This window comes from Apaloderma vittatum, unplaced genomic scaffold (assembly GCF_000703405.1).
Source record: "Apaloderma vittatum isolate BGI_N311 unplaced genomic scaffold, ASM70340v1 scaffold14021, whole genome shotgun sequence".
NCBI lineage: Eukaryota > Metazoa > Chordata > Aves > Trogoniformes > Trogonidae > Apaloderma > Apaloderma vittatum.
The window spans coordinates 24,721-38,364 of NW_009699702.1; the positions used below are offsets into that span (position 1 = coordinate 24,721).

At 36.3% G+C, this 13,644-nt stretch overlaps 1 protein-coding gene across 1 annotated transcript in view; it reads right to left on the reverse strand.

Moving 5' to 3' along the window:
- LOC104280753 (inversin-like) overlaps positions 1-8,445 on the reverse strand; it is a gene marked incomplete at its 3' end in the record, with an annotated part of 11,883 nt that extends 3,438 nt beyond the window's left edge. The window contains exons 1-2 of the mRNA XM_009878502.1: positions 8,340-8,445; positions 519-685 (exon numbers count right to left, since the gene is read on the reverse strand). Coding sequence (XP_009876804.1) covers positions 519-685; positions 8,340-8,445 — 273 coding nt within the window. The remainder of the gene's footprint in view (positions 1-518; positions 686-8,339) is intronic.
- Between the last annotated feature and the right edge of the window lie 5,199 nt (positions 8,446-13,644).

The window sequence follows — 13,644 nt, forward strand, 5'->3', positions numbered from 1 at the left end:
TTGGACATCATCAAAGACTGAAATTTTAGAAGGAAAAACAGACAATAGCGCATTTCCCTCCTGGTCTTAGAAATGATTTAGTATTCCCTATCTTGAAATTCTAAGCCACAGCATTTAGTAATTAACAGCATACTGCCTTATATCCACTGAAATGAATGCTAACATCCTAAGGAGTACTAGAGTGTACAAAATTCAGTCTTTACTTGGAACTGTCTATCCCAAAACAGCCAAGGCTTATTTCTCCTAGAAAGCACAAGTTCTTAAAATAGCAATGAATTACACTGTCTCTGCAGACAGCTACAAGTACACTCAGTAAAGACACTCAAAAAAGAAAAATAACTCTCCGAAGATTTACTTTGGGATGGGCCAAGTTTTTAAAATATCCATGGCGTTATTTGTCTCTAAACTGCAAAATCCTCTAAAGATACATGATGCTTACTCAATACAAGAAAACGTCCTTCTACCTGTTGTGAATGCCACAAGTTTATACAATGGCTGCGTACTTGTAATGTAATTACCTTCTGCGCAGCAAGATGGAGAGCAGTTCTTCGGCTACAATCAGCTCTGTTAACGTCAGCTCCAGCCTTCAGCAATGCCTCTGCACACTCCAGCCTGTCAGCCAATACACAGTACATAAGTGGAGTTCTTCCAAACTGGTCCTCTTTGTCTTTCAGCTCAGAGTTTCCTAAAATAAAAAAGTACAAAAAAAAAAATAAATCACATAAACCAGGTAAGTCTGTGAGTGTCTAACTAAGAGTATTACTTTTTTTAAAAGAGTATCTTATTATAAATGAACAGGGTGATCAAAGTAATGGAATGTAAGATAAACTGGAAGTTACTATTTTTATATTATTTTCACTGACATTTATAGGACATTGCAAAATAAATTTAAAGAAAAAAAGCACACTCAGAAAACCTTAGTTAAACAAATACACCTACCACCAGTCACATTCTGCAACGGCATAATTATAAATAGTTTTAAAACAGTTATATAGATCTTGGCTGCAAAGATTAGTTTAAAAAAATATCAAGAGCACACAAACCAAATAGTCATTCTGAAACCTTTAAACACTGTAACTAAAAGAAGCTTTGAAGTCTACTCACAGCAATGGTTATTTAAAAAGCATAAACATGTTAGTATTACATCAATACCATCATTTACTTCATAGTGCCTTATGATACGGAAACTACTAAAATACTTCTTGGGCTTTCTTGTACTGATAACACCAGTAAGGTAGCAATGAAGTTAAATGAGAAGTCGGGGTTCCTATAAAAAATATAAATCACAACATCATATTCCTATTCACAGCAACAAATAAAACCAAAGCAAGTAGTACGCACCTTTCACTATAAAGTTTTGTTTTTCTATTATCTCACCGCACAGAAACTAGCACCTATAAATTCAAGGGTATAAACTACCCTACACATTCCAACTTGTAAATATATCTCCCATGTAGCAATCCTGTCTACAATTACTCAAGGAACATGGCATTTTAACAGGTAAATTAATTCTTCTTTTTAAATATTCCCTTGTTTCCATGGTTGTTGATGCTTCAAAAGAACTTCAGCAGAGGCATGCTTCTCCTTTACAAACATAATCTTCACTCTCTCCCAGCATATTATACTTATCTACATGTCCAGTAATTGTGCTCTTAATAATTTCCCTTGATTGATCGAGCAGAAGAGTCAAGCAGACTAAACATGAATCAAGGGAAATACTATTAATTAAAATTCGTTCCCTGACAACCAAGACTCTTGCAAAAAGCACTGTTAAGCAGGTTAGTTCCAGTTAGAATAAGTATTTGCTTGCTCGCTCCATTTATGAGTTCCTTTAAAACTGTTGAGTAAATACTATGTCATTTTCAAGATGCATTCTATAATACCTCTTGCTTAGAAATTGTGATTTCCATCAAGGAAGCACTTTCCGCTCCGCCAAAAAAAAAAAAAAAAAGAGCTTCGGAACCTTTCTGAAATCTGTGAATGCTGATATTTCTTTTTTTTACTTTTTTTTCCTGCAAGTCTGTTGCTGACCTCAATCTACCTTGCTCAGACACAGGTTATGTTTATATTTTCTGAATAACACCTTCTTGCTTTTTAATATCCACCTTCACACTTTTGTTCGGCCATGCTCGCTTACCTTTGACCTTTCTAGAGTTTTTCTTTCATTAAGTGCCTTTGCACTCACTTCACACTGCAAGCAAGTTTACTCTTTAGACTGATCTTTAGACTCTTCATAGCAAGTGTTTTCATTTTAATGTCCTACACAACCACAGCCAGCTGCTGTTGCTTATCTGTGTATACTTGTCAAAGGTTAAGGCTGGGCCGGCCACTAAACTTGGACAGATGCTCTCTGCGATTCCCACACCACCCTCCCAGGGGAGGATAACAGGAGAACCAGGGAAGAAAAAAAAAAAAAACCAAACCAAAAAACTTGAAGCAGTTTAATGAAAAAAAAAAAAAAAGAATAGTAGCAGTAACAGTGAAGATGTCAAACTATATACACACAAGAATGAAAATATGCTCAAAGATACAACAGAATATGTTAATATGGAACCCACATCTTCCAGATGACAACAACTATCTGATTTAGAGCTGTAAACGCAGTCCTGAAGGTGGGTTTTTTGGTGTTAATGCTTGATTTCCATGGTCACTTGTTAATTTCATTTGAATCCATCACTTTACTTGTTCTCTGCTTTGGCTTTTAAATGTGTATCACCACTTCTCCACACACATGGCTTCCACGGATATAAAAGACCAAAAAGTTCACAGAAAAAAAAACAAAACATTGTCCACATCAACACCTTTCTTTCCACAAATTTGACATCCCCAGCATATGATATAAAGTCTCATTTAAAACATTACAACCTAGTTTTTCTAACCAATTTTTTTAGACTTCCACATACATAGAAAAATGCATGTTTGCTTTGGATTTTCATGCAACTTCAGTCAGTTTGAATAGGATTCTATCTTTTCCTACTCTATGACTGCATAAATGAAGGTGCAGAATAGCTATGACTCCACCTTCTGTAGATAAGCCACTGTGAACTGCACATACCACTACTGGCTGTTCCTCATGTTTTCCTTTAGAAGCCTTCTCATAATGAGCATAATAGATAAATCTTGGATTTTTTCAATAAATAAATGACCAAAGTACACTTCTATATAGAAGAAAAATCAAATAATAAACCAAACAACAGGAAATTACATTTGTAAATTTACATAGGTAACTTTTTTCCTGTGTGCATTTGCATAAAAGCTGTGTAAGAATCTGGTCTGAACTTTGCTTAGAATGGGAGAAGGTAAAATATGGATGTATCTTATTCATTATTCTTCATACTAAAAAACAGATATCAAAAAACCTTAATTTTAAGGTCGTATTTCTAAAAGTAATTTTTAAGACTTAAAAAAATATTTTGCAACGTTTCTAAAGGGGAGTTTAAAGACATTTCAACTGACACAGCTTTTGACTATTATTATTTATGTCTTGTTAAACGTGATTACATTTTGATGTGAAAAAATAAGTAATGTAATTTTTGCAAACACTATACTGTTTTACAATTCTACTTTTATCAACACTGAGGAAAAAAGCTCATGTATTCTGTTTAAATATTCATTTGTTATCTTATTTTCCTTACTGGAGACTATAATTCCTTACTTCTGCTCAAAATGACAAGTTGTAATATTTACCAAACACATTAAAAAGCTGTACATGTAAAAAAGTTATGTCACTTGTTTAATTAATTCCATGGCCATTAGGAAATAATTCAAAACATAACATATATGTTAAACAGGAATCAAAACCTTTTTATTTTCCAGAACTTCCAAAAACATTTGCTAGACTTTCATTTCACAGTACTAAAATTTCATTGCAAATCAGATGCAGTCTCAAGATAATTTTTTTCTCTATTGTTAGGAAAAAAGTATTTAAGAAGTTATATGTACATTCTGTGATTCTGTGATATTGTGAAGCCATGGCATCTCAATATTTTATCATAACAACAAATATTTTTCCCATTCTACAGAGTGTCGTACAGAAACAAAGCCAGTTATGAACAACCATCCAGCCCTGGGAAGCAACATACAGATACTGATGTTTAAACCATAATTTAACACATCACTGCTCCCAGCCAAAAAGCCAGGTTCTCTGATTAGCTAAGGACATTCAGGAGCTCTTCCATTATTAGTTCAGCCTGATAATTCAGACATCCCTAAACCGTATTTCATTGTTCAGTGTTAAAATAGTCTCAAATTTGTTGAAGCTGATGAGACTTACACAATCACATATATTTCTAAAAAGAAATATGCAAACATGCATTTCTCCCAGTAAGACACATGCACACAGCTTATGCTCTTATAACATTCATTCTTAAACCAGCAGCGTGCTGAACTAGTCCCTCTCCCTCAAATTCCAAGTTCCCTTTCTGTTACGTAATGTCAGAGTGAAAATAGAATGTGGAAACTAAAGGGTAAGGTCAAAATGAGCAAAAATGGTTGAAAGCTCAAGTACAACTCAGTTAAGTAGAGCAACAGACAACTATTTTCATTGACAGCTCCCAAAGAGTGATCTAGCTGATCACAAAGAGTTTCCAGGGTTGCATGCCATCTGAGTGAAAAATGAGCAAGACCTTCAAAACTTGATGCCAGTAATTTGCCTGAAGCTGCTGCACTGTTTTTTAACGTAAAGAAAGTACATTCAGCTAGCAGTAGGCTTCTTATTGTTTTCTTTACTCAGAAAAAGCTCTGTAAGGCCCTTAGAATGGTTAAAATCCTGAGAGGGTGTCTCTATGCTCACGCTAGGAGACAGAACAAGGACTAGGAGTTACCATATCCCCAGCAGGTGCTAAAGCAGACTAAGCTGATGAAATTCACTAACCACAACACCTGGTGGACTTCACAGTTGCAATTAATTATTAGTTTCTGCAACCAAGAAAGCACATGTAGCCTTCGAAACATTCACATATTTGTGCATCTAAAATATGCAGTGAAAAAATTAAATTCTCTTCCACACACCTACCTGAGAAATGAAGTTTGTTTGATCCCTCCCCTTTCAAAATCAGCATCCTCACCCCACGACATTACACATTCCATAAGCCTGTTGCCAACGGAGGTCTCGAATACCACAAAATAAAGTGGCCCAATTCCAAAATTAAACTCACCACTTCCACAGAGACTATGCAAGCAATCACATCACACTCTAACATTTCTACGCATTTTTCAAACCAGAAGAGGAGAAAAGGCAGGAGGAGAACATGATCTCTGCTCAAATATTACAAGACATACCATCTCTTGCCTCTTGCAAGGCTCTTGCCTTTTGTAATATGTGATCTAAATTCAATCTCCCATAATGCAGAATGTGGTAGAGAGAAGCAGAGAGGAAAATCAAACAAAAACATGTAACCACAAATTCGCAATCTACAATTTATAGTTAACATTCACAATGAAACGTTGCATCAGAGATTTAGAAGCATTTGTATGCAAGCAATACATGATAAGGGCTTGAGAATAAGAAGTTGGACTGCACAGACACCTCAATATAAATTCTAATATAACATTATACACATTACTGTGTTATTACGAACACAACTAAAACAATTAGATGCATCTTCCCAAAACTCTGCATAAATGCATCAAATGTAGAATGATCCTGCAAACACAAAATTAACTTTTGCTCCCTTTTTGCCTAGGATTAAAATCATACAGATGGTTTTTAATACTGAAGAATTGTTTTAAATACATGTTCAGTGTCGCATAAAACAGAAAATACTTTGAGTATTCCCTAAAGCCTCAGATCATACAATTCTAAAACAATACGATCCAGTACTAAGCAACTCACGAAAGGCAAACAATTAGCACACCTTTGTTAAGAGCATTGGCTATGCAATAAACACTCGGCATGGTCTGTACTTTGTGGTATTTAACCCACAGGCTGTTTAAAAAGTCCTGCAGTAAAGTATCAGCAGTGGTTAGCATAAAGAGACACTATTCCAAAACCCACTGTCTCTACATAATTTTTCTACTTGCCTTTAATTCTGTCTATTTATGCTTCTTACTGGCACAGGATGTCAAAAAGAACACAGTCTTCAGAACACACTGTATTATTTCAAACACCTGTTCCTTTAAAATCATGGGCTATTGGGCAGCAGATTACACACAGGAGTCCATCTTCATGAACTGTATGCAAATACAGTGTATACATTTCTATAAGGCCATACACACTCCATCGAGCTACAGATGGAAAAAGGAATTGCAAATACAGTGTATACATTTCTATAGGGCCATACACACTCCATCGAGCTACAGATGGAAAAAGGAATTACCAAACAGGTTAGAAGGGAGGCTCTAATGACTGTTTAACCAGTCTTTCTGTGCCTCCTCTGTTAATAACTTGAGTAGGGAAAACTCAAAGAGAAAAGTAATAATGAACTTAGGAGTAAAAATCCCTCTGTAAAAGGAGAAAGTCTGACTGTATGTTACTGTGTACAGTGCTAGCTATGTAATCAAGATGCAAAGCTTGGCTGTGTTAGGAAAATGCTGTTAAGCAATCCAGCACACGCACAGAATACTGTCCTGAATTCAACGCTGCTGCTAAGTACAGTCATGAAGTTCAGTGATTAACACCAATTGCTCAATTTACTACTTGCATCAAGTTATATTTTCAGCAGAGCCTGGTAAATAGCTAAAAATACTACTCTGATGCATACTTCTTTTGCTAGGCAATACTTTTTTTCTGGTCCTGTCCTGGCAAAAGCGAGGTCTGTGTCACATCCTGTCAAAATACGACCAAGTAGAAATGCCAAATTTTGCTATTATAGCAAAGGCTGCAAGGATTATGCAGTTTTTTCTCTCATGTAAAAATAACACACAGAATTTCTATTTTGTTGCTGCACGATCACCATTAAAAGAACAGTTATTTCCTTGGTTCTAATGTGGTATATATGACAAGGTGTACCAACAACACAGAAGTACTTGTAACTTTGTGTTTTCAAAACACAAAGTGGCTGTGAGATTACCAAAACCGCACTGAAGTTAGCAAAATCTCTTTGTTGTTGCTTCTGATGTTTCTGATTTGAAAGCTCAGACTTTTTTCCCCACTCCAGATGCAGGCTGAAGGTTTGTTTTAAAAACCTAGGTTTTTAAAGCTACTTTGCAGTTGCTTATCCGTTGCTTATATAAATGTTCTACAAAATAGTGAACAAATACCATCAAATGCAAGCAGTGTATGTTTCAGTCATCATAGGACAATATAAAGTTGAAGGCCCACCAAAAATTATTTCAACCAGTTGAACTTCCATAAAATTACTTCAAAACTTTCTCTCCCGTTTGAGTCAAATCACTTCTAATTGTCTGTTGAGAGAATTAGATAAATCTGGTAAAGAAGAATCCTCTCCTGCTTTCTATACAGCTTAGACAATAGATCCATATAACTATCTAGTATTCAATATAGGTCAGTAAAAGAACCTTGACTGTTGGTTTAATGTGATTACCATTAAGTCCTTTACACCCATTAAAACTGACAGTTAATGGCACAAATATAGACTAAGTTTCTTATTATTTCACAGTCCTTCACCCTTGCCAAACTCCAGGAATGTGATGTCAAGAAAAGCTTGGCAAATAAAAATTCTACAGTACCTAGAATTGCATTTAATTAGAAACTCTGAAAAAAAAAAATCTAAGTCTTCACTTATCATATGACAGCCTTCCAAACGTACGTAAGATTGGCTTTGGAATTCAGAAACTGCTTTTGAAAACTACTAACCTAGAATGCCACAGAGTTCTTGGACAAAGAGCGAAGACAAATCCTCAGCTTTTTAATGGGTGGGAATTTTTTTTTACTTCAGCTTCAGTGGGACCAGACTCTCAAATTACACTAACAACGTTTCTCAAGAACAATTAAAGGTAATCATAATCAAAGTAACAAACAGAGCTGACTCATTTTGTCCCCAAACACCACACAGTGATGAGACTTCATTAAATGTAATAAATGACCTGTAAAACCAAGTTCATCAAATTTCCCACAAAAGCAATTCTAAAAATAAGGATTTGCAGTAAAAATATTTCAACTCAAAGCACTCGTCCAGAATTTCAAATCCTCTGAAACCAGAGTCCTATATAACTCTTCTGGTTGTATCACTTAACAGCTTCACACAGAAGTAACAATGAAAAGCAACAGGTAATAAAAAGTGGAAAAAAAAATCAGTCATGTTTTCAGGACTACATTTATTCCAGAAATACATATTATCAAGAAATGAAAACCGATCTTAAAGATCAGAGTGGTAAGCCAAAATCAAAAGGCTTCAGCGCTGAAGTCATCCAAATGCATCTACAATGAAAACATTTACCTGCTATTAGCTTTTGGAGAGTATTCTTATCTCCATTAACAGCAGCAGCATGCACTTCAGATGCTAACGAGGAACCACTGAAGAGGCAGTTTGCTGAAATATTCATACTCCTTCACGGTATTACCACAGGTCAGATCTGCACCACCATTTTTTGTAGGAATTCAGTTCTAGGGGAAAAAAAATTTAAAAAAATAAAGTTTTATGAGCCATTAAAATTACTTGGTGCTAAAGAGAATAAACTGTTCACTTAAAACCAGAAAAGAACAAATACTTTTCTTATTCCATGAATCAAATCCACCTTGAGCCAATATCCAACTAGAAAATGCCTACATTACGGAGATACATACAAATATAAATTTCAGTCAATAAGCTTTGCAAAAGTCTGCAAATTGGATAATGTTTATCTACAAATCAAATTGACTGTTCTTCAGAGTGTTGCCGTGCATGCTTCAATTCAGTGACCAATGAAGTTTGTTATCAGCTTGATCTATTCCTCCAGTACTTGCTGTCAGGTAGTGTTTTACCATGATGGTCCATGGACAGACGCAGGACAAGGTTTATAAGTTGAAGTAGTATCTTATTTCACCAACTGGCATAAATGCATAAATAAACAGATCACAGGTGTTTTTCCAACCTGAACAAAATGGGAAAAGGTGTATGGAAGAAAAAACACAACGAATTACACTATGAGTCTGAATCTAAATCCTGTCTCAAACTGGCCAATGGGAGACAGCAAAGAACAGAGCAAATATATACAAAATAACATATTAAAATATATTATATACAACTATGATTTTGTCCCCCTCTTCCAAATATTCTCCCAGCCTTCAATTATTTCCAGTTCAATCATTTCCTGCAGTAGATTTGGTTTCTGTGTAGTACTCTGCAAATTCTGATAATTTTTTTTTCAATTAATTTTTCTACTAATTTCTACCACTACAACTGCCTTCGTAGCCTCTTCTGAAATAGGACTGTTAAGTCTGCTGATCTACCACTGCCTCAAGAACTTCATAATGATCAGCTCAGGTCCACACACTATTTCAGAAGTGAAGAAGGGACTGCAAGCTTGAAAATTGTTGACTTTCTCCAAAAATATCAAATACCTAAACTTCAAGTTTCAACTCTTACCACACTTTCACATTTGCAACAGAAAACAAACGGTGGTAAGCAAACATTAATTGTACACAACAGTAACAAAGGATGTATCACTAAGGCTGTCAACTGAGTTCTGTGAATTTTTCACTTCATCTTCTGTTCCCTGTTAACTTATTTTGTCATGTCCAGTATTTACATCATAGTACACTTGGAAAAAAAGAGGAAGCTATTTTGTTTCAGTTGTTATTTTCAACCATTTTGCTTTCATCTGTTCTATACACTTCATATATTGCTGTGCAGCATCTGCTGTTATCAAGATAATTGCAGACTCATACATATTAACATTGAGGGAAGAGGTTATTAAACTTTTATGTAAAATGAAGTGAAAATTTCTACAGCTATTAAGCATGAAGTAATAAAGGCAAGGGCCTTTACCCACAAACTAAAACAAAAAATGAAAAAATCAAATACAATTTAATACTCTAATATAATTGTAGACTCAAGCTTCAAACTTCCTTGGAGAGCTGATAAGAAAATTAATCCAGGAAGCTTCATGGTAAATCTAATCAGTTATTCAAAGAACATCTGCACAATCATGGTATCTGTTCATACCACATCCACAGAATAAGCACAAATACGGAACCACATAGTTGTGCAAACCTGCTCAACAACGCATCAGTATATCACATCCACTCCACACGAAAACTCAACAGGTGTAACTCAGGCATTGTCTAAAGCATACCACAAAACAACTGCAGACAAATCTTTTAACAATAGCATCTAGACTGCTGCTATGTCTCTTCTCACAACTGCCAGCCGTACCATCAAACACTCCTTCCCTGACGTCTGTCTGTTACATTTTCATGGGCCATGAAAGTGGGTTCAGCATGTCCTAAGAAACATAACACCTTACCCTCTAACTTCTTTCGTCTACAAAAACTAGTAATGGTGTGACTAGAAAGGCATGAGATGGTAGTTTCTTCGAGTTCATACAACTGCTCACTACTGGAACGCTTCTTTGCTTGTGTTCGCTGATCTCTGCTTGCTGTCTGTTGGTCACTTCAGTATCAGGAATAAGTATGGTACTGCCTAACTTTACCAGTCCTTAGAGAATGTGTTATGGAAACATGCAACAGCTCATGCTTTTAACAAAGCAAGCAACTTCCCCAAACCCAATTTTTGTTTCAGGAAATCCTACAAAATTATTTCAGAAATTACTCTAGTCACCCAACAACCAACTTGGCAACATCAAGCACATATGGCATCTGCACCTCTGAAGTGACCAGTCCTTAGAGTACACTAGTTACTTGCTTCTGCACCAGCACTGGTGCACTCCATCGAGAATGCTGGTGCAAAACTGCAAGTACAAGCTCCTCCCATAAGTTGTTTTTGTTTTGGTTTTTTTTTTCACTAACAGTTCTGGAGCCATTTCCCAGTCATCTGATTCTACCCTACCGCCCTCCTTCCACGGACCTCAGCAGAACATGACAATGATGATGATCAGTATCTCTTGGAAGTCATGAATGCCTCGATCCTTACTGAGTCTGGTCAACCTCTCTACATTTCAGAAAAGCCATCAGACTATTTTTCTGACACACTTGTTTTACCACATAAGGAGGTGATTGTTCCCATAACCTGAAGGAAACATGGCTTTATTGACTTCTAGGAGCAGAGAACAGAAAGAAAGTCAGAGAGTCTAATGTGACAGAAGCTTAACATTTCCACTATTACAGCCATGTAAGACACGCTAATAGTGACATAATACACCACAAAAAATTACAGAAAAGCTCAACTCGGTGCTTAAGAAAGCCGAAGAAAGTACAGATGCATACATGACAACACAGGGTGGACAGAGCTTATGGTAGCCCAAACAAACCCAAATACACTTTAAGATAAAAAGCACAATTCTCTATATTTTACTGTAATGGCCCTTCAAACATTCAATTGGTAGCTACAGTTGTTTTCTTTTAAGGAAGATCAAAAATATCGACATCATTCAAAATACCTGCACCATTCTCTGCTTCCCAACTATACTATGCTCCTTCAACAAAACTTATTTGACGTTTTAGGACATATAATTGATACGTTTCATTCAAAGATAAACTTTTCTCTCAGCCTCGCAGTATGGTTTATGCCTTCTGTTATCTTCTCTGCATTGCAGACGAGGCATTTCTGATTCAGGCAAACATGAAGAAACCAAAAGGGACATGAAACTGAGTGTCAGTTACAAGTAGTCACAGCGTCTTCTACCCAATCATTATTTTCCTTTGCCTTGGTTATTGCTAAAATCTATATAAATTTGCCTGCTATATGAGGGAAACTACAACACTCAATTGCAATATGAACAAGAGCAAAGAAAGAGGGGAAAAGGCCGCAGGAATAGACCCTGTGCTGCAAAATTTCACAAGCACTTGGCATACAAGATCACAGCTTGTCTTTAACTTCCCTCCACCTTTTCCTTAAAAGCTTCCTCTGGATACAGCAGGACCTATGTGCACTATTGAAATTTTACACCTGTTGAAATTTTGAGATACTAGTTTTATCTACCAAAGTCATCACTGATGTCTTTTCCTCCATTTTCACTACATTCTACCCTTCCACAAACAAATAAACTGTAATATAAAACATCTAGTAGCAGCAGTGTAAGATGCAGCAAACACTGAAGAACTTCATCAAACTTCAGAAGCACCCCAGTTACCTCAATGATTGTACAAAACTGACTCCATGCAGAAGAGAATAAGAAAAGATGTTCGTAATTTCCAGATGAAAACAAAAGTATTCATACAGGTGAGAGAGGCAACCAATTATCTCTACAGTAATTCTCAGCACAGTATCCTAACTCCACTGAGAGAATTCTGCATCCCAGAAATTCTAAAATATTAAGAGTTCTTATAAAAGGAAAACATGTAATTTTCCTCAGACTTTGCTCTCATGTATGTGACAAACAGAACAAATTGGTATCTGGAAGACTTGTTTGATAAAGATACTCATTAATAAAAACTGAGGCATTTATCCATAAGGGATGAAAAGCAACAATAAAAATGTAGAAATAACTACAAAATTTGCTTATAAAAAGTTACATAATTCACATTATCCGCAATACATATTGTATTACTGGAATCAAGTAAATAATTCATTTTTTCTTCTTTAAGCCAACTTGTAGAAAAAGAATAGCCTTGTCAAGTTGCCTGAAATGAAGGGACAGTCATATGGCTATAAAGAGTTCTTCAAGATATGTGAAATTTCATACCAAACTATGAGTATGCTTTGCATACATGGAAAATAAGGGCTACACTTTTCTATTCAGCAAAACACGCTGTTAATTTAAACAGGATCACTCTATCAAATTTTACAGTTTCCAACAGAACGAGCTGGTATGAGAAAATATTTTTCAAATGTGAATTCAGACAGTAAGACTTTCATTCCATAGACTGAGGAGCACAGATTCTTAAGGCATACATAGCAGAACTGATAAAAGTTAAGTTTCTATTCTAAATGACCAAAAAGAAAAGATTTTGTGTATATAAATATATAAACTGGTGTTTTCAGCTCATAAAACTAACAGTCCAAATGATTTTTGTAGGATTACAAGTAAAGTGTGAGCCTGCCAGAGTTCCTTTAAAACTGAATTGGGCTTGACTTGCAAAAATATGATGTAATGGCTCTTAAATGGCATTATGCCCTGTGTTGCTCCTTACACTTGCACACATACTGGAAATAGGAAGAATGCAAAGCGCAGCTTTCCCTGATCTTTTTGAGACAGCTCTGCAAGGTCTCAAAGCACGCACACGCTGTAAGGTCCAAAGTTTTACTGGAAGATGAAGCGCCGCATTTTTAGGTGTTCTTCCTTTTCACTGGTTAGAAATCAGGAAGTGAGAAAAAGTGCAGCATTCTTGAAACGTCAAGGAATTAAAAAAAAAAAAAAAATAAAAAAAAAGATGACGGTCTGCTTTCACCCCTGTTATCAAGCTGAAATTTCCTAACCCTCCCTCCGGCCCTCTGCTCCTCACAAGGGCTACGTGTGCCCCCTCCCCGCCTTGCAAACAGAAAAGTTGCTTCGCCAACTCCGAGGGAAGCCAGACGCTCAGCGGCCAAACACCCACCACCAAAGCCGCTTCCCTCGGTCCCGGCGACCGAAGGGACCAAGGCGGGATCCGCCCACACCGAATGTAAGGCGGACAACTTTCCTCTGGCGCCCCGGGGCTGCCCA